At 34.3% G+C, this 24,459-nt stretch overlaps 1 protein-coding gene across 2 annotated transcripts in view; it reads left to right on the plus strand.

The window, feature by feature from the left end:
* LOC118187546 (QRFP-like peptide receptor) overlaps positions 1-24,459 on the plus strand; it is a 696,437-nt gene that overhangs the window by 352,573 nt on the left and 319,405 nt on the right. The window contains exon 4 of one of the 2 annotated variants that reach the window (XM_085810979.1): positions 18,132-18,421. In XM_085810979.1, the coding sequence (XP_085667105.1) occupies positions 18,132-18,421 (290 nt within the window). The remainder of the gene's footprint in view (positions 1-18,131; positions 18,422-24,459) is intronic. The other variant, XM_085810980.1, reaches the window with a different exon arrangement.

The following is a 24,459-nucleotide window of genomic DNA, read 5'->3' on the forward strand; positions in this document are numbered from 1 at the left end:
GAGAACGAAGTGCAATGCTCTGAAAATCTAAATAGTATGCTAATGGAAAATGAATAGAATTTTGATGATAGTTTTCAAAATTGTACAATGGAGCACCTTTTCAAGTTTGAAGAAAACTATAAAAATATATTTTTTAGAAGCAAAAATTATTCGTGTACTATTATAAGGGAACAACTTATCGGCATATCAACAGATTCGACAAATGCAAATTTAAGCAAGTGTAGCTCCTGTATTTTGTATTATAGATTCCTGAAGAATACTTAGAAGATTCTCAGTCAGCTGTAGACATTTTAATGCCATTCTAGAACAGCATATTTAAGTGAAAAATCTTTCCTAACGTATGTGGCAACATGAAATATTCAATCAAATGAAATACAGAATATAAAATGCTACAGAGTATGCGGATAATTGAATACAGAGTATGCAGATAACATCAGTAGAGCTAGACCTTCGGCAGTCTGTAAGGTATTTCTCCCGCTTTCTTAGCGTGCCTACGCGGTGTAGTAGTCTGCACGCTCGGCGCGTATTCGAGAGGTCCGTGGTTCGATTCCTGGCGAGAGCATTGCTTATTTTTCACGTCTCCTGCTTCGAAAAAAATTCTAATGTTTCTACAGTGGCGCCCGAACTAAAAAATGTGATGGGTTACGATTACCACCACCAGGATTTGGCGATTGGGTCCCCTAATCCCCAGTCGCCCTTTAAAAAGGGAGTATGTAAGGTAATTCTCCCGCTTTCTTAGTGTGTCTTCGTGTGTGGTGGTCTGCACGCTCGACGCGTATTCGAGAGGTCAGTGGTTCGATTCCCGGCGAGGGCACTGTTCATTTTTCACGTCTTATACTTCCGAAAAATCCTAATGTCTCTACAAGTTCTTGCAGAAAAAAAAAGTAGAGCCCTGTCACTAAGTATAATGCTAAGGTAGGTGACACCTGGAGCACGTGTTAGTCCTATTAATGAGTAAATTACACTAATTTTATGTAAAGTATTAATATAAAATACAATACTTTTCTGTAATTGAAACATATTGATGTACTTTAAATATCATTTATGATCAATTTCTATAATGGTAGGATGGAGTTCCTCGAAAAATCCTTATTATTCTAAGAGTTCAGTGAGTGAGAAATGTTTGAAGAATGCCGCTCTAGACTATTATGTTTGAAAATGCATCTAACTTTTTAACGGTGTTTCCTCTTTTAATTATTAACCAATATCCCTGTACTTCTTCCCTCAGATTAAATATCATTTGGAATTAACCATGCTCGTTGTTATCAGTATTACTCCAGTAAATTGGAAGTTAACTGCATTTCAGATGATATGTTTGTGGAATTAAATGCAAGTTCTCAGGTATTCTTGAGAATTTTGAATTCGCAAAGAAACGTTTCAATGCACTTATTTCAAAAGTGAAGATTTTGCCCTGAATACCGTGTTTTATCTGCCTTAGACAAGACTTACAAAGTTTAATCATTTAATTTTTATAGGTTTTACTTACATTTGAAAGCTAAAGTTTACTTTGAAAATAAGGTAATAATGACGTTCGAACAATTAAAAAATAAAGAATGAATTAAAAATTACAATTGTCTTAAAGAACTATTTATAAAAAAGTAATGCAAAAATGACATTTCTTTCAGCAAATTAATTCATTTGAAATGCAATCCAAGAAAATACTTTCTCATAAATCACAAGGAATCAAAATCGTTGTATAACTTCCAAATATGTACTACGAATTCAAATAGTAGATTCTTTAGCGTATTAAATGAACTACCGTGCATGTGAGGTAATCTGCTTTCTACTGTTTATGAACATATGTATAATTTATGTGCGATTCTTAGTTCTTTTAACAACTCTTAAATATTTGATATCCTTTGACACTTAACCAAATAAAATATATAGTTAGTGTTCTCAATTAAAACATTTCTTACGGCGGCAATGGTATTTTGTCTTTTAAATATATCATGCAAATGTCAGCAAGAATTTGAATCACTATTTTCATAATTTTTACTATCATTTTTCGGTTGATTAAGTTTTTGCATAGCAATTCTCAAAGAAATATTTGCTAGAATTAAAGTATGCAGACATTTTTAATAAAGCACATTTGTTCAAAACTGTTTTGAAAAACTGGCCAAAGAATGTTGGGGAAAGATTCGATGCCATAAATATTTGACATTTGTTCAAGACACATTACTTCGAGCAAAACCTTTTTCTTTAAAAACGTTCTATACAAACTGCTTTATTCTTAGTTAAAATTTGAATTCTTTGTGCAAAGTATGCAGCAACTAGTTATCAGACATATTTTCTTTAATTGAAAATGATTCGTATCTTGCATTTTACAGTTGCCTCTTCTTTTTTTTTTTTTTTTTTTTATTTTATATTTGCAAGGGAAATAAACATAGTAATGATGTAAAAGTTTTGAAATTCTAAGAAAATAGTTTAATTTAGTGACTGCTGTTGTTGAGAAAAAAGTGGCATTTTTAACCATAATTTCTATTGAAGCACGAAATATTTATTTGCGAAAAAGAAAAGGAAGTTACTTGAGTTAAGAAAAGTTACTTGAGAAAATGTATACCGTTAGAAGTTAGATAGCTTTCTTTTAAGGCAAATTTAATTCTTTACTATTATGGAATGGGATTTCAAATTTCAGATTTATTTTCAGATGAATAAATTAATTAGTCGTGCTAGTTTGGCTTGAAATCTAAGAGATGTAAGTTTAATTATTTTTTATGAGGATATACTACCTTTCTGCTCTTATTCTTTGCTGCATTTATTTTTGTGGTAAAGAACATAGCACTAAATCATGCAGTATTACAACAATGCATTGTAATTTCCTCTTTCTGTTGTATATACATATATGTTGTTTTAGTAAAAAGAGAAAAACAAGGAGCATTGTTTCCCCAAAGGATTTTGTGAATTCTAATAATGCAAATATGTGGTTATTTACTGTCTAAAATATCATTATAAAATATTTTCAAGCGTAAGGGTTTGATTTGGTTATCTTAGTTACAATCTCACACAGAAATATTATAATAAATTTAACTGTGTAATTTCGTTCACCTCAGTTAGGCAATCTTAAAATTCTAAAGTTTCAAAGTTATTGTTGACTAAAAAGGCCTTTGAATAAAATAAACTTCCATGTTAATTTATAGGATCAGTCAATAAACAAAATTTTCTACATATGCCTCATTTTCACAATTAATGAAAAGTTAGTGTAATCCGAAAATAAATTTACTTTTTTGGAAAATGAGGAAAATGTGTGTGTGTGTGATTATGGCAAAGCCTCGAGGGATATCTTCCTAAGGGGAGGGATGCCTTCGTGGAGGACTTCTCTGGCTCTTATACACGTTACACATGAGGAAAACCACGAAAATGCCCATGCAGCCAGCCCGTTCGCGGGATTCGAACCTCGGACCGAACTACCAGCGACTTTACCGCTCGGCCGCTGGTGGGCCCCGCAAATGAGGAAAAACACATAAGCAAAATCTAGAAAACCTAATTATGCTTTTATCGCTAACGAGTTTACTAAAATATTATTTCGAATTATAAACTTTATGTTGCAAATCTATACCATGTTAGTAAATATTACTGTATAAATCTAAGGTTAAAACAATTATGGCAAATGGACAATTTAAGCAAGGAGAAAGGGAGTTCAATCTCCTTGCAGCAAAATTTAGACTGCGTACTCTTTTCGAAACGAGAAAAATCACAGAAAATTCAGGATAATAAACTGAGCAAAATTAATCAATTCCAATGAAAAATCTTCAAACAAAAAATAGATTACTATTTATAGACAGAAAATTAATCTTGTTCGTTTCTAAAAAATAATGTTTTCTTTACTTACTAATTCTGAAATGAATATTATACTGCAAACACCTGCATCCTGCATTACGAGTTTCATACGTTGTAAGGATCTTAAGTTTTACTAACGTTTATTTTATTTTAAATCTTTACTATCACTTCTTATTTTCTACTTCCGGCCAGAATTAAAAGCTTTAACTTATTTATGCAAATTTGTCTTGCGAACGCCAAGTACTTAAGTTGTGGCTTTTGCCAAGCAAGAGAGAGGAAGGAGTGATTAGGAGCAGGTCGCTTGCCATAGCAGTTTTACTCGGTTGCTGGTTGCCTTCAAGGCAATATAGCCTTCGCTAAACTTGTTGAAAGTAGCACGTGGCAACTGGCACCGTTAACTACGGGTTGCAGTTGAGTTATCTAACATCTAAAGTTGGTTTAATCCTCTTGATAATTTTAAACGTATCGTAGTGTTAACAGTTCTCTGTACTACATACGGCCTTTCTGTTAATATACGGCCAATCTTCAAGTAGACACTTGTTTATTAATCCAAAGTTAGTTTAGTTAGAATTTAGTTAATATTTTTATATTCTTACGTTTGTGATACTAATTAAGGCACCTTTAAAAGAAACTTTAAGAAAAATGCGTATTACAGTTCTTCTGATCATTAATAAAATAATATTTAGATCTTAATCAATGTCTATCTATCTATATCTATCTATATACATATATGGACATATTATTTTTCCTGGCTTGTAACAAGTCTAGTGTGTTCTTACCACAACATCTAATTATTTGTTTTACATAGTTTTATTATGTCAAAATATTGAAATTAAATCGTAATACCATAGAGAGTTCTGTACAAATACGATAGGCCATCTGGTTTAATAGTATTATAAGTGACAAGTCGGTCTACCTAATGGTACTTCGAGCAAAGCCGTTCCTTTCACATATTGGGTAGTGTATGAATTTTGTCTCAACTTCACACACAGAGAGATTTAAAATCAATAACGCCTTATACAGCAACTTCTGGCGTTTTGCAACTAAAGATAAAAAGTTGTACAAAACAAAATATTTGATAACCTCTGGACGGTACGTAACAAAACTAAGATGAGAATTTTCATAATTACAAGAACAGTTTTGACATTTTTTATCAATTATTGCACTTTGTTATTTCCTTCAAATTAAGCGCTTAAAATAACCCATCAGTTCGAACAGCAACAGGAAACATTGCGTTTTGTTCTAAATATAGCCTTCGCTAAACTTGTTGAAAGTAGCACGTGGCAACTGGCACCGTTAACTACGGGTTGCAGTTGAGTTATTTGACATCTGAACTCTCTTCCATATATTTAATTTGCATAACCATTTGATATGATCAAATATACACGATATGAATAAAAAGAAAATAGGATAGTGTTTAGCATATTGTTGTGTGCGTACAGGTTAGTAATGGATTGAATGCATACAGAACTGAAGATAGCTTGATAAAATTTATTTTTTCATACGAAACGCTTTACAGTTCTGTAACTTTCTATGGAACCCTCGTACAGCTCTTCTCAGTATCACAGAGAACAATCAGTGGCTACACTTCACTATACTAAGTTGTTAAACACAACGCAATGATGACGCAATGATACGCACGATGAAACTCACACGCAGATCTCTCGGTACACCGAACGCGACGTCGATGTAATAACTAAGAAATTGATGCTCCCTCCGGTCGTATATAGTTTCGGCCCGTCCGCCTAGATCTCTCTGGTACTTTCTATTTCACGAAATTACTGGAAGTCAGATATTTGATACTGCCTTCCAGTAATTTCGAAATTCGAAAGTCACATATAAAGGTCAGATACAGTTACAGTTACATGTAGGGATCAATTACAGTTGCACAGGGACCGGACTACAATGTCGCCAAGATTGGCGATCATTTGTCGCTTATGTGTCAGTTGACAAGCAGCGATAGTTCCGTGTAACCCCAGGTAGCCAAAATGGAAAGCATGAGCCAAAGATACCATTTGCACGATGAAGTGCTTTAAAGGTCTGTCGGGATGTTGCAAGCTGGAGCGAGCAAATATGCTGTTGCGGGAGGGCTGAATGTGCATCGTAGCGTCGAAAACGTGGGTGTGGACGCTGGAGGATTACCACAGCTGCAGACGATTGCTTCTGTTGCTATATGCAAGACGTCTTAGGTCACTAATTACACGGCAGTTAGAGTCGCATCGCTCTGCTGCTGCTGAGCGGCCCACATACCCCCAAACTGTATTGGGTTGACTGCCTGAATGTGGATTATACGCTCGAGGACCCGTGGTTTTGTTCCTCTGTCCCCATCACATGTCAGAGCGCGGTTATCGCAGCAGATGGGACCGTGAATACCGCAGTTTGACACCAGAGCAGTGCGGCCACGTACGTTTTACAGATTAGTCTCGATTTAATGTACAAAATGATTCCTGAATGGCAATAATATGACGCTATCGGCCCCCAAAATCGTCGAAAGAGACGTTACAGAGGTGGAGGCTTATTGTCTGGGCTGGGACAGCAACGAATGCCGCACCGACTTTTGCGTGATTCCTTGTATTTCTGTGACAGCCGTCCGATATCGCTACCAAATTCTACACCCTCTTGTGCGTCCTTTTATCGTTGTAATGGGTTTCTACGCGATATTTATAACGTCTGTCCGCATAGAATTCTAATGTTGCGGAGTTATCTAGAGAGTGAAATCATTCCACATCTGCCAGGGCCTGCTGTATCAGCAGACCTGAACCCCATAGAACATGTGTGGGACATGTTAGGACGACGGATAGCATGTCGCCGCCACAAACCCTCGACCAACTCAGACGTGCATTACTACAGGAGGTGCTTCTGCTGTAACAAGCCATCGACAGCTCTGTTGGCAGCTCGGCGTTGTCAAGCCTGCATTTCAGCTAAGGGTTATCATACCGGTTATTAGCGTGATGTTGCCATTACACATTTATCCGTCTCATTTGATCTTTCACGATATGATGGTCACAATGCATGTGTGTTTGTATATCTTTGTTTTATTGTTTGCTATGTGATCTAGTAACGCCACAGAAACCTCTTGAATCAGTTTCTTGCACATATATTAAACAGGTTCTCTTTTATTCTGTGCTTGAAACTAACGTGTTGCTTATATTTTGAGCAGGAATGCATTTCATATATATTCATGTGTGTAAATGGGCTATTGTATTTTGAATAAAATGGGTTATCGTATATCAAATACTTCATGAGAATAAATTTTTCACATGTCTGAGAGCATTTTTAGTGAAAACATTTTTTCTTTTGTTAAGTACATTTCACGTGCAGTCCTTGCCGTAGGATTAACGTTATAATCCTAACGTTAACTTTCATTTATTTGTATCAATATTTAGATGTATCAAAATAATACGATTGTATCATGGATCATCCGAAAGTAGATTCATCAGTAAAAGTAGTAATTTTAATTGCTGTTCAACAATATAATTTTCAAGGTTCCTGGTTTGGTATAAGGGTTCAACTTACACCCTTATACCAAAACTTCAAATAATGTTTTCCAAACTCTGCAGCGCAGCCTATAGTTAGATTTTGCAAGTATCCTCATCCCCAGATTTTATGCCATCTAGACATTCAAGAAAAGACACTTACATTACTTTGAATCTCATTTTGTAATTATGTTATAATCATTTCGATGGGTGCTTACTATATTGGGTTATTTCTATTATTGAATTTGTAAATACATTTCGCGTTTCGGCATTAACTTATAAGATATTTTATCCCTCCTTTTTGCATGCTTTCGTGGTATAATGAGAGCACACTCGGCGCGTATTCGAGAGATCCAGGTTCGAATTTCGGAGAAGGCATTGCTCATTTCTCTCATCTCCAACATAGAAAAAGCCTAATGATTCTACAAACTAATTTTCAGATTGATATTTCTTCATTAATTCTCAATTTGCGCTTTCAGTATTAAATTATCAGGTAGTTTCTTCCCTGAGAAACTATTATTAACTTAAATTTCTCGTAGTCAGATATCCGTCCTAATATAATTTTATTTATAAGACCATATTTTTCTTTACCGCCTTAATTTTAAAATTTTTCCTCCCTTATATTTACAGTAAAAGTGTTAAATTACATATTTGCCGATCAGCCGACATTACAGTACTTGTTTAAAGTGAAAAATTTTTATGGTATTTATATTACTTTTTGCATACATTTTGTTTTAAAATTACAGCTTAGAATTATTCAAATGAAATATTTTTAGTTATTTTTGTTACATATTTTTATGCTTTATGTATACTAACTCTTATAGCTAGGCACATAGCTAACTGACTATTTTGTTTTGAAAAATTCCGAAATCAGTTCCCATATCCTATATTGCATATCCTATTGCATGCCATATCCTATTGAATTCTACTAAATTCAACCATTCTACATCAGACTGCCTCATACCAAGAACTTCGGGTTCTTCAGACAGATCCTCTATTTTCCAGAGAAACTAAGCGAAGTCTCACGTCTAGATTGAACAGGAATCAGGATTCATTTTATAAAAAATGTGCAAAACGGGGTATAAAAGTTACATGCAAAGAGAAAAGGAATATAATAAAAATTTCTGAATGTCTTTAAAAGTTTAGGAGTGATCCAAAAATATAAAATTTTAGAATTACAAAAAAAGACTTCAAAGATGTCTTATATATAATATTAATGAAAACATTCTTTTAAAACAATCCCCAACATAATTTTAAGATATTTGGAAATTACAGTAACTTAAATTTCTCATTTGTTCACGTTAAATGATAAGAAAAATAATTGCATGAAATGAATTAATAAATGTACCCCAAGCGTTTATACACCACTCACTTTTGATCATTCCTTCCTCACAGAGTGGAAAACCAGCATCGTCAAAAATTTTTAGTCATCTGGTAGGTGTTTTACGAACCACGATTTATCTGACACCTAGTAGCATAAGAATTCATACAGATAATATTGCTTCTAATGTAGTAGTAACTACAATTTTAAAGAATGCTACACCAGCACCCCAAAATGCTTTAACTGTAAAATGCATAGTTTCACTAATAATACAACTTTTGATGTAAGATGTTCATCGTTATCAACATTCATCAATCATCCATCAGAACCATCATCCATCGTTCTCAACGTGGATACCCTCAAAACTTTATTTTTATTCAAAATTTCCGAAGATATACATGAATTTATATATTGTCGCGTTTTGAAATTTGGAATATTTGTTGAAAGCGATTAAACATGAAATGTGGTTTAGACACTTTGCTAAAATTATTTGAAAGTAAGAACGTTGTGACATTTTTTTGCTCATGCACAATGTAAAAAGGTAGGAACGAGGTGCCTTTTTTCCAGCTCCGGAATTATTGGGGGGGGGGGGAAAGGAGGTTGCCATATATTAAAAAGTTCGCCTAGTAAATTATTCTTGACGCAAACTGGAAAAATTGTGCCAAGATAAATGTTTGAATTTCTCCTTAAATTTCGCACCAAAGTGTACAAAATTTAATATCTAAGCATAATTTGAGCCGTAGAATCGAAATATGAAAAACAATGGTATGTTTTTCCAGAAAAAGTCCGATTTTCTGTCAAAATACCTATGTTAGAACGATGTTATATGTAAATCTAATATATATCCTAAGTCGCGCTTTCGAGACATTTAAAACGCAATTTCAATTTTGTCAATCGGCTTAGTAGAACGGGAGATATAGAACTGTCACATTTATTTGTGCGCAATGTACAATGTAGTATCTAAATGAATGAAGTAAATTTAGAAACCGCTACAAACTACGAAATAAACAATAATGAACCTATCTGTTCATGCTGATTATGACTGAAGAGTGAGCTATAATACAAAAACATTCTAAGAGCTTTGAAGAAACCATAACCATTAATCAGATAAATTTCAGGCAGCTCGAACTGCCACTGCCAGTTTAGCGCATATCTTAACTAAAAATTACTAGGATCACGGTTTAAATCAATAATCATACTGCATTAATGAAAATGTAGCGGAAATTTCAAATAGTTGGAACACCGTTCTATACATCCCTGTAAATAATCAATCAGCAAGGACAGCAATATTCATAATGAACAAACATCTGACGCCAAATATATTTGAAACAAGTAGAGACATTGTAACAAAATTTTAAGCAGCAGTAAAGAAGAAATCGTGTTTATATCTATGTCCACCTTTCCATGCATAAAAGTAATGATTGATGGTTTTTTCCCTTTCTGATTAATAATGTTGCGTATTTCGTACTTAGAAATTTTAATAGCATGCATTTCACAAGAAGTTTGAATTATAGATAGGAAAATTTGCTTCGGAAAACGCAAAAGCATGTACTTTAATACACAGCTTATTTACATGCTGCTTTATGAGAAAAAGATTAAATTTAAAAATAACAGAGGATATTTCTTATTTCAAATAATAAGATGGTTTCACAAATTCTTTATTGAAATCATTCTAAACATGTGTAAACTCACTCTGTACAACAACTAGATACAATCGCAGAAACTCAACCTAGAATTTTGTTCACGGGTGTTAAAATAAGTGAGAACGACCCGAAAAGAATGCGAAACGAAATGAATAATTTGAGCATGCGCCGTTTTCCTTAGTCATGACTAATATTGCTAAAAGAGGAGAAAACGTTTCATATAAATTGTAAGGTATTTTCTCCCTCCTTTCGGTATGCATTCATGGTGTAACGGTTGCACACTCTGCGCGTATTTCAAAAGATCAGGGATTCGAGTCCCGAAGGGGACAATGTACATTTTTCAAGTATCCTGTTCAAAGAAGTCTTATGACTGTACAGACGAGTCCGACCTAAAAGTTGGTAGACGATATTTCGTCACATCCCTTAAACGGCGGAGTATATAAGGCATTTTCTACATCATTTATGCATACCTTCTAGTGTAACGTTAGCACACTTGACGCGTATTCGAGAGGTCCAGATTCAAGTCCCGGCGAGGATATTGCACATTTTTCACATTTCCAGCATCAAAAATCCTAATGATTATACAAAACAAAATGTGTCTAAGGCCATAAGCGAATAAGATCAAAGAGCCAAATTAAATTTCATGATCAGAACTTGTAAACGATTTCTCAAAAGCTTAATATCCGCCTGATATGTTGTAAATCAGCGTAATGTTTTACTAGATGCTTAGTGCCATGTCTTGTAAAGAATTGTCTGTTATTCCAAAGAAGTATAGCTTCCTGACTTCCGGGAAAACCACTTTCTATGTGCTGAAAGAAAAAATAGTTATTCCAAATTAAACATATAATGTTTTTCCTTCTATGGAAAATATTTAAGTAATGTGTTACCCATTTTCTTCGCTTTCATTTAAAAAATAGGCGCTTCTGAATTCAAAGAAGCGTCAGTTAACAAAGAATGTCTCGGCGAGACTATTTTTAAGTATTTCGTTTTGTGCTTTAAAATGCAACAATAGCTTCTCTGAATCTTTCAAAATTCTTTCAAAACCCCATTTTTCAAAATTATTAGGGTGAAAAGATTTCATAAATTCTAAAAATATTGAATGCGATGCTGCCTTTACACATGATATTATAATAATGGGTATGTAAAGATGTCTCCAATATATTTTCTGATAAATCTGGCCTTTTTTCTAGAAAACAAACATTTTATAACTGCGTCTTTTAATTTTAATTTCTTAATCATAGCTCATTTAATGCAACATAGAGCCAGCAGCAGTAATTGTACATCTTCAACTTCTAGAGTCGTAGGGATTTTTTGAAGCAGGAGATGTAAAAAATGAGCAATACTCTCGCCAGGACTCGAACCTGAACGTCTCGAACGTGCGCCCAGTGAGCTGCCGTTACATCACGAAGGCATGCAGAAAGGAGGGAGAAAATACCTTATATACCCCCCTTTTAAAATCTGACTGGGGATCAAAGGACCGAGTCGCCAAATCCTGGTGGTGAAAAATCATCATCCCCCACCTTTTAGTTCGGGCACCACAGTAGTGTCATTAGGCTATTTTGAAGCAGAAGGCATGCTCGTCTTCCCGAATACTCGAATCTGGACCTCTCGAATACGCGCCGATTGCGCTACCGTTACACCATGAAGGCATACAGAAAGGAGTGAGAAAATGCCTTATAAATTTATTAAAGCTATAACTTCTAGATTCAAAATAATTTTGCAGCTAATTTCGATCTAACTGCAAACTCTTAAGTTACCATTTTACGGCTAGGGCTTGGAGGCATATTAATTGGTGAATCATTGAACTAATTGATGAACTTAATCTTTAATACACTTTTCACGTTGTCATGTTATATGACTTACCGAATCATTAGCAGTCGTCCAGTAGTTCTGAAGCCCAGTGTATCGTTAAATTTTCAGATTTAAATATAGGCATTAATTATTGTTTCAGTTTTTAATTCATATGAGTTATTATTTTTTGCAATGAAAACGTAAGTGATAAAAACTGAAACATATTGGAGCGTTTTTAAGATGATTACAAAGTATGTTCATTATCATGAAATACGTCTACCAATCTACAAATCATAAACTCCAAGTTAATGCTTTATGTTTAGCATAATAGTCATTTTTAATCTTTCATACGAAATTTACACTCTCAAAAAGGTAAAGAATCACAATTTTTTCACGAGAGTAAAATATTCTTTATCACAGTGTCTCAGAATAGTAAAATATTCTTTATTTCTGAATGTACTGAAGTAATACTGCAACAGTTTCGTGTGCACATACTCAAAACTACAACAGAAACACACAACGAGAATTCTCAAATTTCAGTTAATCATATTACAAGAAACAGTGCTTTCTACAAAGAGAATCTGTGACATTCTGGCCTCATAATCCTTTCAGCCACAAGGTAAGCTGATGACAAGGTGTTTCATAGAATACTCTGTCAGTGTCATTCCTCTCTTAAATGTTGACGAACAATTTATACTAATAAAAAATATTCTGAAAGCTTTCAGATTTTATATTACCCCCAAACAGGCGATTCTTTTTTTTTTTTTTTTTTTTTTTTTTTTTCATTTACGTAAACATACAATTTCGAGAGACATTTTGGGAGCCCTTGGGCTAACATCCTTTTGGCTAAATTATTTCAAAACAGCATATCTCTAGAAATTCCAACAGACCGTCTCGCGCGCTGGAGATAAAAATGTTTAATTCCGTACAGTGTTGCCACTGCTCCCTTTGAAATCGTTGAGTTCTTTTATAAAACAAATTCATTAAAGTTTTACAAAATATAAAATATAGAATAAATTTGGAATTCAAAATTCGGGCTACCACTTGCCCATATTCCAAGTGCCACATATGTCGTGTAGGACTACGTTATTCAAAATTTGATGGATCTAAGTATCGCTGTTTTTCCATAATGCGAGAAACATACATGCATTAATGCACATTCTCTACTATTTAAATTTTTTAAGTATAACACAGGGTGATAATATTTATAATAATAAATAGCTAAAATGTAGACATCGCCGATTATAATGTGAACAAATCCAAACAGAAGTCTGCTTATGATAGCGGCCATGTAAGTGGTGACGTCATACCGTGACGTTTCATGTCTTCCTTTTTCTTGCACGAGACATACGCGAGAAGCTTACGTTATTTATTCTAACTTCCTTAGATTCGATGCAAAATGACGTGTAGAAACTAATAGCCCTTCTGGGCTAATAAAAGACATCCAGTCCTTTTATCACAAGACAACATACGTCACCAGTCGAGAAATGATTGTGAATAGCAGAACTGATTTGCTACAAACATTATAATTTCACTTAATTGTTTAAAACCTAATATAAAATCATATTGAAAATGAGAACTTTATGGATGTATCTAATTATGTATGATCTTTAAACTATTGCATGGAAATAATTAAAAAATTTAAAAAAAGTACTGTACATAGTTTCAAAGTATTTCATATAAAGTCTTCAGCAAGGGGGACATATTGCTGAACTTTTGTGTAATAAACGATGCTGAAATTTAATCAGTGCATAATATTTCGTTGTTACATTCAAAATGAATTTTATTTAAACTGCGCTAGATTGTCAAGTTTTTATTATCTATAAAATACGTATGGTACATTTGTTCTGAGATTAAACCCTGCACTGTGAGAGAGGATAAGGTATCTATGCGCTTTAATTCGTTCCAAACTTGTTCCTGGGGACCGAAATGATTGGCTGCCGGGTATTTTAGTTTTTCTTCTGTATAATGTACAAGTAAGTGACTTTACAATATACAATATACAAAGTCTTTCATATAGGTATTCACCGAGCATTTCGCTGCTAAAAATAACCCCTTTTTTTAAAACCTCGTTAGCTTTCTGGCAGATAAAACATTATTTGCGGTCCATTTTATTTTACTTAAAGAGCTTTACACAATTAAAACTTTTAACGTTCTTTAGCTACAACTAAATGAAATAGAATTATCACAAACAGAATCTGAGACCAACGAATTTTTCAGAGCGTCCTACTAAAAACAGTGATACCATCTGTAACGAAGAGAAAGAGAGGTATTTTTCTCTCCTTTCTGCATGCCTTACTGGTATGAAGGTAGCAGACTCTGCGAGTATTCTAGTGGTCCAGGTTGGAGTCCCGGGGAAAACATTGCTCATCTTTCATGCCTTTTGCTTCAAAAAGCCTAATGACTCTACGAAACAAAAGAAAGGAGACAAAGCAAGTAGTTCCTTCTAAATGTAAAATGTCAAATTAAGCAACTATTTAATATGCTAATACATTGCTGAAAACCTCGGATTAGAATTCAAGCCATTGATAGAAAATAAGCGACAGAGGACGGAGATATCTGATGGCTAATATTCGTAAGCAGGTATTGCCCCGCGCCCAGCATAATCTGTGGAGCTGGCATCTGCCTTTAGGCCACGCGGAGAAATGCTTAACGTGCCCTTTGAACAGAAATTATACATATATATGCACAAACATTTGTAAATACCTAAAACACATATAAAGCATAAATCACATTTAGACGAATAAAATGCATATAAAGGAACTGAATTATTCAAGCATTTATATAAAAGTACATAAGGCGATTATAATCACGTAAATCACACATGGGAACTTAAAACATGTAAAGCAGAACAATTCAATGCTGCTCTATGACGCGGGACAGACATAATATTTGCTAAGTAATGCTAGTGATAATTCATACTGGTATAAGGAGCTTGAAATATCACACAAAACCGTATTCATATACAGGCAACACGACAAGTTGAGTGAAATTTTAATGATATGACTTAAAACTAAATTATCATACAGGTCGTTGTTAAACAGGACGTATGATGCAGATATTATGAATTTTAAAAGTGGAAGGAAAATGGATTCGAAAAGATGAAATCATCTCCGGTAGTGGAATGGAAAACGCATAAAGCGTGCAAGTACAAGAAAGCTACCTCGCGAATTTATATTTTAACTGTACATATTCAAGTCATTGATACATCCTCTCTTCTATTTTCATTCCTACATGGTACCACTTCCATGGTACCACGGATCGGAACTCTGAACAGCACAAAAGATGTTCAAATAATAAAGTAAATCGTTCTTTACTCTTAAGGCATATTTCATTTGAGGTTACTATGTAGATAGTTAAGAGTACTCGCTCTCTTACTTTAATACTAAAACAATAATGAATCCATTGTTCGCAATAGTTCATTTGTACTACAGCTTGAAGGTACAACTCAGGAAGTAAAGAATTACTCACCTCCTCGTGTGTGAAATGGGACACAAAAAGTTTATCATTAATATACTAATAAGTTGTAGAATCATTAGGCTATTTCGGTGTCAAGAAACTGAAGAAGCCCACAATACATTTGCAGAGATTCAAGCTCCGGACGTCCCGAATACGTGTCCAGCATGCTTCGAGTTACATCACGAAGGTATGCGGAAAGGAGGAAGAAAATATCTTACAAATTCCCCCTTTTAAAGGACGAGTGGATATTAGGGGACCCATTTACCAAATGCTAGTAGTGAGAAATTATCGTCCACCACCTTTTAGTTCGGGCACCGCTTGTAAAATTATTAGGTTATATCGATATAAAAACGTAAAAGATCTGCATTGCCCTCCCTGGGATTCGAGTCCCAGAGCCCCCCGCCCTTGATTGCGCATTGAGAGTGCCTTCAGTTACACCCCGAAAGCAAGCGAAAAAACGCTATTTTCCCTCTCGAAGCTTAGGCGACTGGGGGATGAGGAGACCCAATGGCCAAATCTTGTTGTGGTCACGAATTACAAAATATACCTGTATATTCTTTCTGTAACATTATATTTATATTTGCTTAGTTTCATATATTTTCTCTATTCCTTCGTTAGTGATGGCTATTATAGTGTGTTACGTTTGAATCGACGCTTCGAGAACATTTTCCGTCCTTTTTGCCTCATGACCATAGTAACGACTTTTGCTGTAGATGATAAATACTTTGAAATCTTTTAATCACCTCTGCCCGGTGATGACAACACATTACGATCAAAAATAAGGAGTATCGTTACGATCTTGACGCACCTATCTTAACGTAATAGAGTATAGTAAGTTTTCGATCATTCTTTAATATTTATTTCTGTTTAAAGTATATGTCTTTCATTTAGTTCCAAGGGAAGAATGGGATAGTCTTTCGTTCAACAGAGTACATGTCTCATGGAAACAAAATTCCATAGCAAATAGCTCCATTTTATCTGTATACAATTTTGCTTGGTGTATAATTCTTTCCCGCGTTTTGAGATTATCGCTGTATTTTTAGGCACTAAATTATGTCTGCATCTGAAACAGACTTTTCTATTGCAAAGAATTTAAGTCTATGAATTGAATAACTTTGTTTTATTTGGGTAATTTTTATCACTTCAAATAAAACAGACTATTTTTGCACTCTTTGTTTGGGGGGAATGAATTCGTAAATCTCATCTTTCGGTAAAAGATAGAGATGCGGTCTAGGCTTCGTTAGAAAAAGAACTCATTCGTTAGTTCACGTTTGTTCTAGATAAAATATATTCTTAGAAAAGATGAAAGTGCGAAGTGAGGAAATACAAAAGTATCTTCAATAATATTTCGAGCAGACTGGGATGAATTCTTTGTTGACCATTCTGGGGAATATAGCAATCACAGCACTTTGCCATTTTATCAAATCAAAAATTCTGAAAAGCTGTTAAAGCTGAAGCCTTCTTCTGGATAGGAGCCAGAGGATTTTTGTTATATTTATTTCTCCTTCAATGTTATGTAATTTGATGCGCATACTCTAAACCGAAAACTGAAAGGATTTATTCATATTTCTTAGGAATGTTTAATTTCTTCAATAACTGTCTTGCTGAGAGATCAGTTTGTGTCGTTTCTGTTTATACCTGCAAGACCGCTAAGCTAAAAAAGACATTTTTCTTGCAATAAACCTTTTAACATGTCACGAACATTAAATCAAAATCTTTACTGGCTTTACAATTTTCAGTTATTACCGTCAATTTTCTGTAAAGTATTGAAGAAAAATCAATTTTAAAAATTACTGTTTACGTAATCTTATGTACCTTAAAATGCAAAGATACAGTGGACACGGATCGGAACTTTGAATCCTGATTAACATTGGTCACAGCACAAAAGATGTTCAAATAATAAAGTAAATCGTTCTTTACTCTTAAGGCATATTTCATTTGAGGTTACTATGTAGATAGTTAAGAGTACTCGCTCTCTTACTTTAATACTAAAACAATAATGAATCCATTGTTCGCAATAGTTCATTTGTACTACAGCTTGAAGGTACAACTCAGGAAGTAAAGAATTACTCCCCTCCTCGTGTGTGAAATGGGACACAAAAAGTTTATCATTAATATACTAATAAGTTGTAGAATCATTAGGCTATTTCGGTGTCAAGAAACTGAAGAAGCCCACAATACATTTGCAGAGATTCAAGCTCCGGACGTCCCGAATACGTGTCCAGCATGCTTCGAGTTACATCACGAAGGTATGCGGAAAGGAGGGAGAAAATATCTTACAAATTCCCCCTTTTAAAGGACGAGTGGATATTAGGGGACCCATTTACCAAATGCTAGTAGTGAGAAATTATCGTCCACCACCTTTTAGTTCGGGCACCGCTTGTAGAATTATTAGGTTATATCGATATAAAAACGTAAAAGATCTGCATTGCCCTCCCTGGGATTCGAGTCCCAGAGCCCCCCGCCCTTGATTGCGCATTGAGAGTGCCTTCAGTTACACCCCGAAAGCAAGCGAAAAAACGCTATTTTCCCTCTCGAAGCTTAGGCGACTGGGGGATGAGGAGACCCAATGGCCAAATCTTGTTGTGATCACGAATTACAAAATATACCTGTATATTCTTTCTGTAACATTATATTTATGCAGTACTTTCTTTTTTTCCTTAGCAGATATGAAAGTGACCATCTACCAGGAAAATGGAAGTGACTTCGACGTTACAAATTCCAGTGGATACCCGGATTACGACAGAGACGAGTCTTTCAGTCTCTATTTCTTGGAGGAACTGATTCCTGTAGCTCTAGTATATGGTATCACGCTTGTCGTTGGACTCATCGGAAATGTTCTCATTATCTACACAGTTATGAGTTTCAGAAGAATGCGGACCATCAGCAACGTATTTCTTGCATCCCTTGCCACTGCTGATTTACTCGTGGTTCTTATTTGTGTACCTGTAAAAGTAAGCATACATAGCTTTATTGCAATTCTTATTTTTTTTTTTAAATTCAGTGTGTTTGTAATATAATACTCACTTTAAAATCATAAATGAAATGAAATTTCAGCGTTGTCCTAGACGCAAACGCTTTCGTGTTATTTCGATGCACGAATACCATGTTATTTTACGTCGCGTATTTACAATTACATTTGAGGTTCAACTTGATAAATATATTATATTATCAATTATTAATATATCAAATATTAGTTCTAATCGAGTGACTAAATATTTTATATGTATACATATGTAACAATTAGAAATATATAAACAGTTACGATTATATAGTAGTAAAACGAATTGCTTACCATGAGCAGCCACAGTGATTATGAATCGGCACTCCTGCCCGGCTGTCAACTCGATCGACTCCGCAGGGATTGACTTGCTAGATGAGACACACTCACTCGATGAGAGACGCAGACTCTCGATATTACTGACTGACTGCGGACCAGCAGGGTTTATATAGCTTTCGGCTTGTGTTCGAGAACATTCTGGGCTAAACCGGTTCGTTCCAGAAGGTTCTCCATCCGTCCATGGTATATCGCCAATTTTGTCGCCAAATTTCGCCAAATGCGCTATTTTTCGCCAAATGTGGCAACTTTGCCTTCCTTTGCCAATTTATGGCAACCCTAAAACTGCTTTGCGGGGAAGCCATCTTACCGCGCCTATACATTTCGAACAATATATATATATATATATATATATATTGTTCGAAATGTATATATATATATATACACATATATACACATATATATATATATTTGTTTTTCCGTCTAGTCCATATCTTAAAACAATTTTAAATTTACATTTTGATGATATAAGTTTTGTATGCTTTAATGTTTTATTTTTAAAAACATCATAAGAAAGATTTAAATATAATTTTGCCGCTATTAATGTGAAATAAATTTCCAAACGTATATAAAATGAGAAAGTGCAAGAGGTCAAATATCAATTATTTAGTATATTTCTACTTAAAGCATTCAATCTTCACTCGGAACACTGCGTTCGAATGCTATCTTTACTGAATTTGAAATTCAGTAACGTTTCAGATACACAGAAAGAAATGATTAGGCATCTTATCGCCCATAATTTGAAATTCAACAGTAAGCCTTTGAAATCAAATCTAAACGCGAGAGAAAAAGCTACAATGCGCGAAATTCATTCTATCCCGGACATTATCATTTCAAAGGCCGATAAAGGTGGCCAGATAGTCGTCATGGACAAGAAAACTTACATCAGTTGTGTAACTAAACTCTTAAACGAAGGACCATATAATCCGATTCCTAGAGACCTCTCGATAAAAACTGCGATCAAACCTTCAGAAATGCTTCCGACCCATTTAAAAAAATCGCTTATTCCATCAGAGGCAAATTGTGTCAAAAAATACGCTCTTCCCCAAATTTATAAAAGTGGTATTCATTTCCGGTCCTATTTTATCAAATTTAGGCACTACCTCGTACCCGTTAGCTAAATATTTAGTTTCTAGATGTTTAACTTTATTAGATAATAACATTTACACCACAAAAAATGCAATAGAGTTTATTAAAAAAACTTAAAAGCATTTCTCCTAGAAATTTACTCATGGTTCATTATTCACCAATGTTCCAGTGGAAGGTGCATTAAGATGTCTAGAAACCAGACTTCGTGAATTTCATTTCTCCTGCATCGAAATTGATGAGCTAATTTCCCTTACTCATCTCTGTTTGAAACAAATCCATTTTGTTTTCCAAAACAAGTATTACAAGAAAACTGAGAGATTAGGCATCGGAAGATCTCTTAGTCCCATCTTTGCTGATATCTCGGTGCATTATTATGAATCAAAATTATTTGAAACTTTAAAATTCTCTCCCGGTATGGTTCCGCTACGTAGACGATACTTTTGCCCTGTTTTGACGGTAATAAAAATGATTTAACTAAAGTTTTTTCAATAATGAATTCCACTCATCCTGCTATTCATTTCACTTTCGAACCTGAGAAAACCAATTCTCTTCCGTTCCTCAACATTTTGGTCACACATAACACATCCAACTTCAGTACTACTGTTTACCGTAAACCTTCAACGGTTTGCCTTCCACACTTCAAATCATCTCATCCGAATAACCAGAAGTTAGTTTCATTTTATTCCTTTGTTTTCCGGTTTGCTCCTCCAAACTGACTCTTGATCAAGAACTAAGTTATCTAAAAGCAGTTGCTATTGACAGGGGCTTTACGCCCAACATTATTCACCAAGCAGTTAAAAAATTATCATTACAACGCATCAAAAGGCACACTCTCGTTTTAGACGATTATAAGAATTCTGTTGTCATTCCTTTCTTTCCGTCGATTAGCCATAAAATTGCATGTATTTTACAGAAATTTAATTTTTGGGTCATTTTTCTCTTGTCAATAGGATTCCCAGTTCCATACCTTAGGACCCCATTCCAGATGGGAATTCCTGAGGTATTTGCAGGACTCCTTTCAAATGTGGCTTAATTTACATTGGCCAAACTAAGATAGCCTTAACATTTCGCGTTAAATCACATGAGGCATATGTTAGGAAAAAGGAAACACAGAAATCCTCTGTTGCTCAGCAGTGTTGGTCCGAAAATCACACTTTCCATTTTTCTACAGCCAACATTATTGAAAAAACATCTTCCTTTGGTGAATTCGACTTTATGGAGGCGTTTCACATTTAATAAAATCTTTCTATTCCAATTAACGACCGTAATTCTAATCCAGCTTTACCTTCAGCCTTTAAGAACATTATGATTTAATCTGGTTGTTTCATCAATAGATGTCGCCAGTAGTTTAACTTCTTCCACGCCATTCTTATCTTTTCATCCTGTCTTATCTCCTTCATTTGCACTTAGGTAGCTGAGCAAGCTGATTCTATAGCTAAACCATCTAAACTAGTCCTACAAAATTTACAAATATTACGCTGATTCTTATCGTTTGACTTATCCTTTAATCATTATTCGACGTGTTGTTTTAACATAAACTACTCAGTTTGCTTACCTGAATTCAATTTTTACCTCTTTCTCATATATTAAGATATAATATTAAATTAAACTAAATTAAACTAATTTTTTTTAAATAAAAGTTTTATGAAACACCTCTTCATTAACGCGGCTTTACTATTTCTGTCGAATCCTACATCTTTCACAATATTATGAAATAAATTTTCACTACTATGGTGATCTGTGATACAGTCTAAAATTTAACAAATTTCTAATCTGTTCTTTCTTTTCTCTATGAAACTAAGTATATTCATCAGTTATAAATATCGTGGCTGTTTCTTTTATGCATATCAGCGGTCGAGCGGTAAATCTGCTGAGCACTAGTAGTTCGAAGTCCCACTTTGAAATCCCGTGAATGGACTGGCTGCATGGGAGTTTTCGTTTTTTCTCCCATGTGTAATGCGTATACGAGACATTTCCCTTAGAAAGTCCTCCCCGAAGGCATCCGTCTCCTTAGGCAGATAGCCCTCGAATACTTTGCCATAATAAATTAATGGAAACCAAACCTTTTATGTAGGTTCTCACATCTGAATATTAAATATTAAATTCATTCTAACTTCAAATAGTTTATTATCTTCCTCTAAGAAACCTTCTGGGTGTATTTATCGTTTCCAGTGCGTGAATTTCCTGTCCTATGGAAATATAAAGCACTCCTGTTTGAAAGGTAGTATATCAGTTGCAAACCTCAGCACAAGCAATCAGATAAAATAAATGCATAGTTAAGTCTTCATAATCAGGTATTAATTTACGATGAAATATCTTCAATGCTATTCTACCATATGTCATCTTAACAGTCTACCATACAGCTCATTTTCTGTATAAAAATTATGTTTTATGTCTTTAAATTTCGGAGAAATCATTCTTAAACTACGGCCCACCAGCGGCCGAACGGTAAAGTTGCTGAACACTGGTAGTTCGGTCCGAGGTTCGAATCCCGCGAACGGGCTGGCTGCATGGGTGTTTTCGTGGTTTTCCCCATGTGTAACGTGTATACGAGCCAGTTTCCCTTAAAAAGTCCTCCACGAAGAGATCCCTCCCCTTAGGCACATAGCCCTCGAGGTTTTGCCATAATCACACATGCATACATACATACATACATCATTCTTAAACTACAAATTCTGTAATAACTGCTTAACTTAATATAATAAAGTTAAATCTGCATACAAAGATCAGGTTGCAATTTCTTTTCAGGTTTCAGTTTCTTTTCAGGTTTCAGATCAAGTTGCAAATTCTCATATTCTTTTTAACATTACGAAACTGTTATTTTTCTGTATGAGATTTTTCTGAAGTTTCCAGATACCAAGTTTTTTAATTTTTTGCTATTTATCTTTTTATTTATTTTTGATAACTTGTGAAATTTTCCATTCCGGTTTCAAAAGAATGTCAGAAATTCGTATGGTTTTCTTTCTAGTTCAGATTACTTATTTATCATCTGTTACGAAAAGCAACACCTATTTTGTTTTCATTTGCTTTATATACGTCAAATAATGTACATGCAATATTTTTGCGTTGAAAACCAATTCTTTAGTAGGTTTTTACCTAACCTGAGCGGAAAATATATCTTTTTTTATGTTTTTTAGCTATGTTTTTTTAGCCCAGAGCATGTTTATCCATATGGAATTCATATTGTAAAATATATTGAATTTCTATAATGGTAAGATGAGTTTGTTTGCATAACTGGCAAAACATTTCCATAGTGAATCAACGAAAAATCATATCTCAAAGTAATATAAATCTTAGAAAATTTACTATAAAAACTGAATAGAATATTTCTGTAAAAATGTTTGTAATTCTTCAGTATCCCAAATTTATTCAAGCTGCAAAAAATTCCTGTAGATCTTGGTTTACAAATTACTATTTCTTGCATTCTTGAAAACATAGATGAAGATCATTTTAAATTACATGGTTTTATTCAAGTGTACCAGAAGTTAAAAATAATTTTAGCTGTCATAAGATTCTTAATCAAAAGTCACTAAAAATGCAATTGTTGGACTACTAACAATGGATTTATTTCGATATATTTTCGATACTACCACGTGACCCAAATCCTACATGTTAATAACGTAGGCGCACTAGGCTTCAAACAACACCTTAAATTCCAAAACTATTTCTAATGTTCTAAGCAAAATACTTTTACTAAACTTTAGTGTTGGCTGGAGGGCCTAACTTTTAATTATTCGCATTCATACCGCTAGACGTTACTTTAGTTAATTACCATTTGTTAGCCTGAACTTAAATATCTCATGCTCATATCCTCATTTCAACTTTTACAAACATGCAAGAAATTACTTTTGCGTTTAGCATAGTTAACAGAAAACTTTTATGTTTACAAAACTAATTTATCAAACATTATTTATGAAACAATTACAATTCATTTATATTGAAAAAATTACTCAATTTCCACTTTAAATCAGAATGATGCAGAAGCTGCTTAAAATTATTACATCCTCTTGGACTAAAGTTGAAATCTTAGTTTGGTACTAGCATAAAATCACCTAAATAATACACAACAAAATATAAAGCTTCTTGCTATTTACAAAACTCAAATATCCTCGCTTGAGGCAAAAGCTTAAACAGTAACTTCTGTACTTTTAGATATAAACTAAAACTGAATATTTTAAGAAAATGAATTTCACTATTTTTTCCTTTGATTGTAGACATTTATCTGTTTTTTGACGAATGAATTCTGCGAAGGTTAAGCAATGAACAGCTGAATCCTGAATTTTCGGAAAGACCTCTCTTCACTTTCCACATGTTCTGGCAATTTCCGTTTCCGTGGATACTCCCTGGTACATGTTGATTTTCGAACTTATTGGAGGAATACCTCAGATACTGGCCGGTTTGCTGCTTCTGGTTTCGGTGCTAGAAATCTCCGCTGATTTTGCTGGGCCTTCGTCGTGGGAATTTGCTGTTGACGTGGCGTCCGAATCACTGTATGGCATTTTTCAAACTTTCTCTCTTACGCCGGGGCATCATCCATCAGGCTTCGCATGTGAAATACGGGTTGGA

This window comes from Stegodyphus dumicola, chromosome 2 (assembly GCF_044657685.1).
Source record: "Stegodyphus dumicola isolate Sdum_Otavi_A_Nest chromosome 2, ASM4465768v1".
NCBI classification, from domain to species: Eukaryota; Metazoa; Arthropoda; class Arachnida; order Araneae; family Eresidae; genus Stegodyphus; species Stegodyphus dumicola.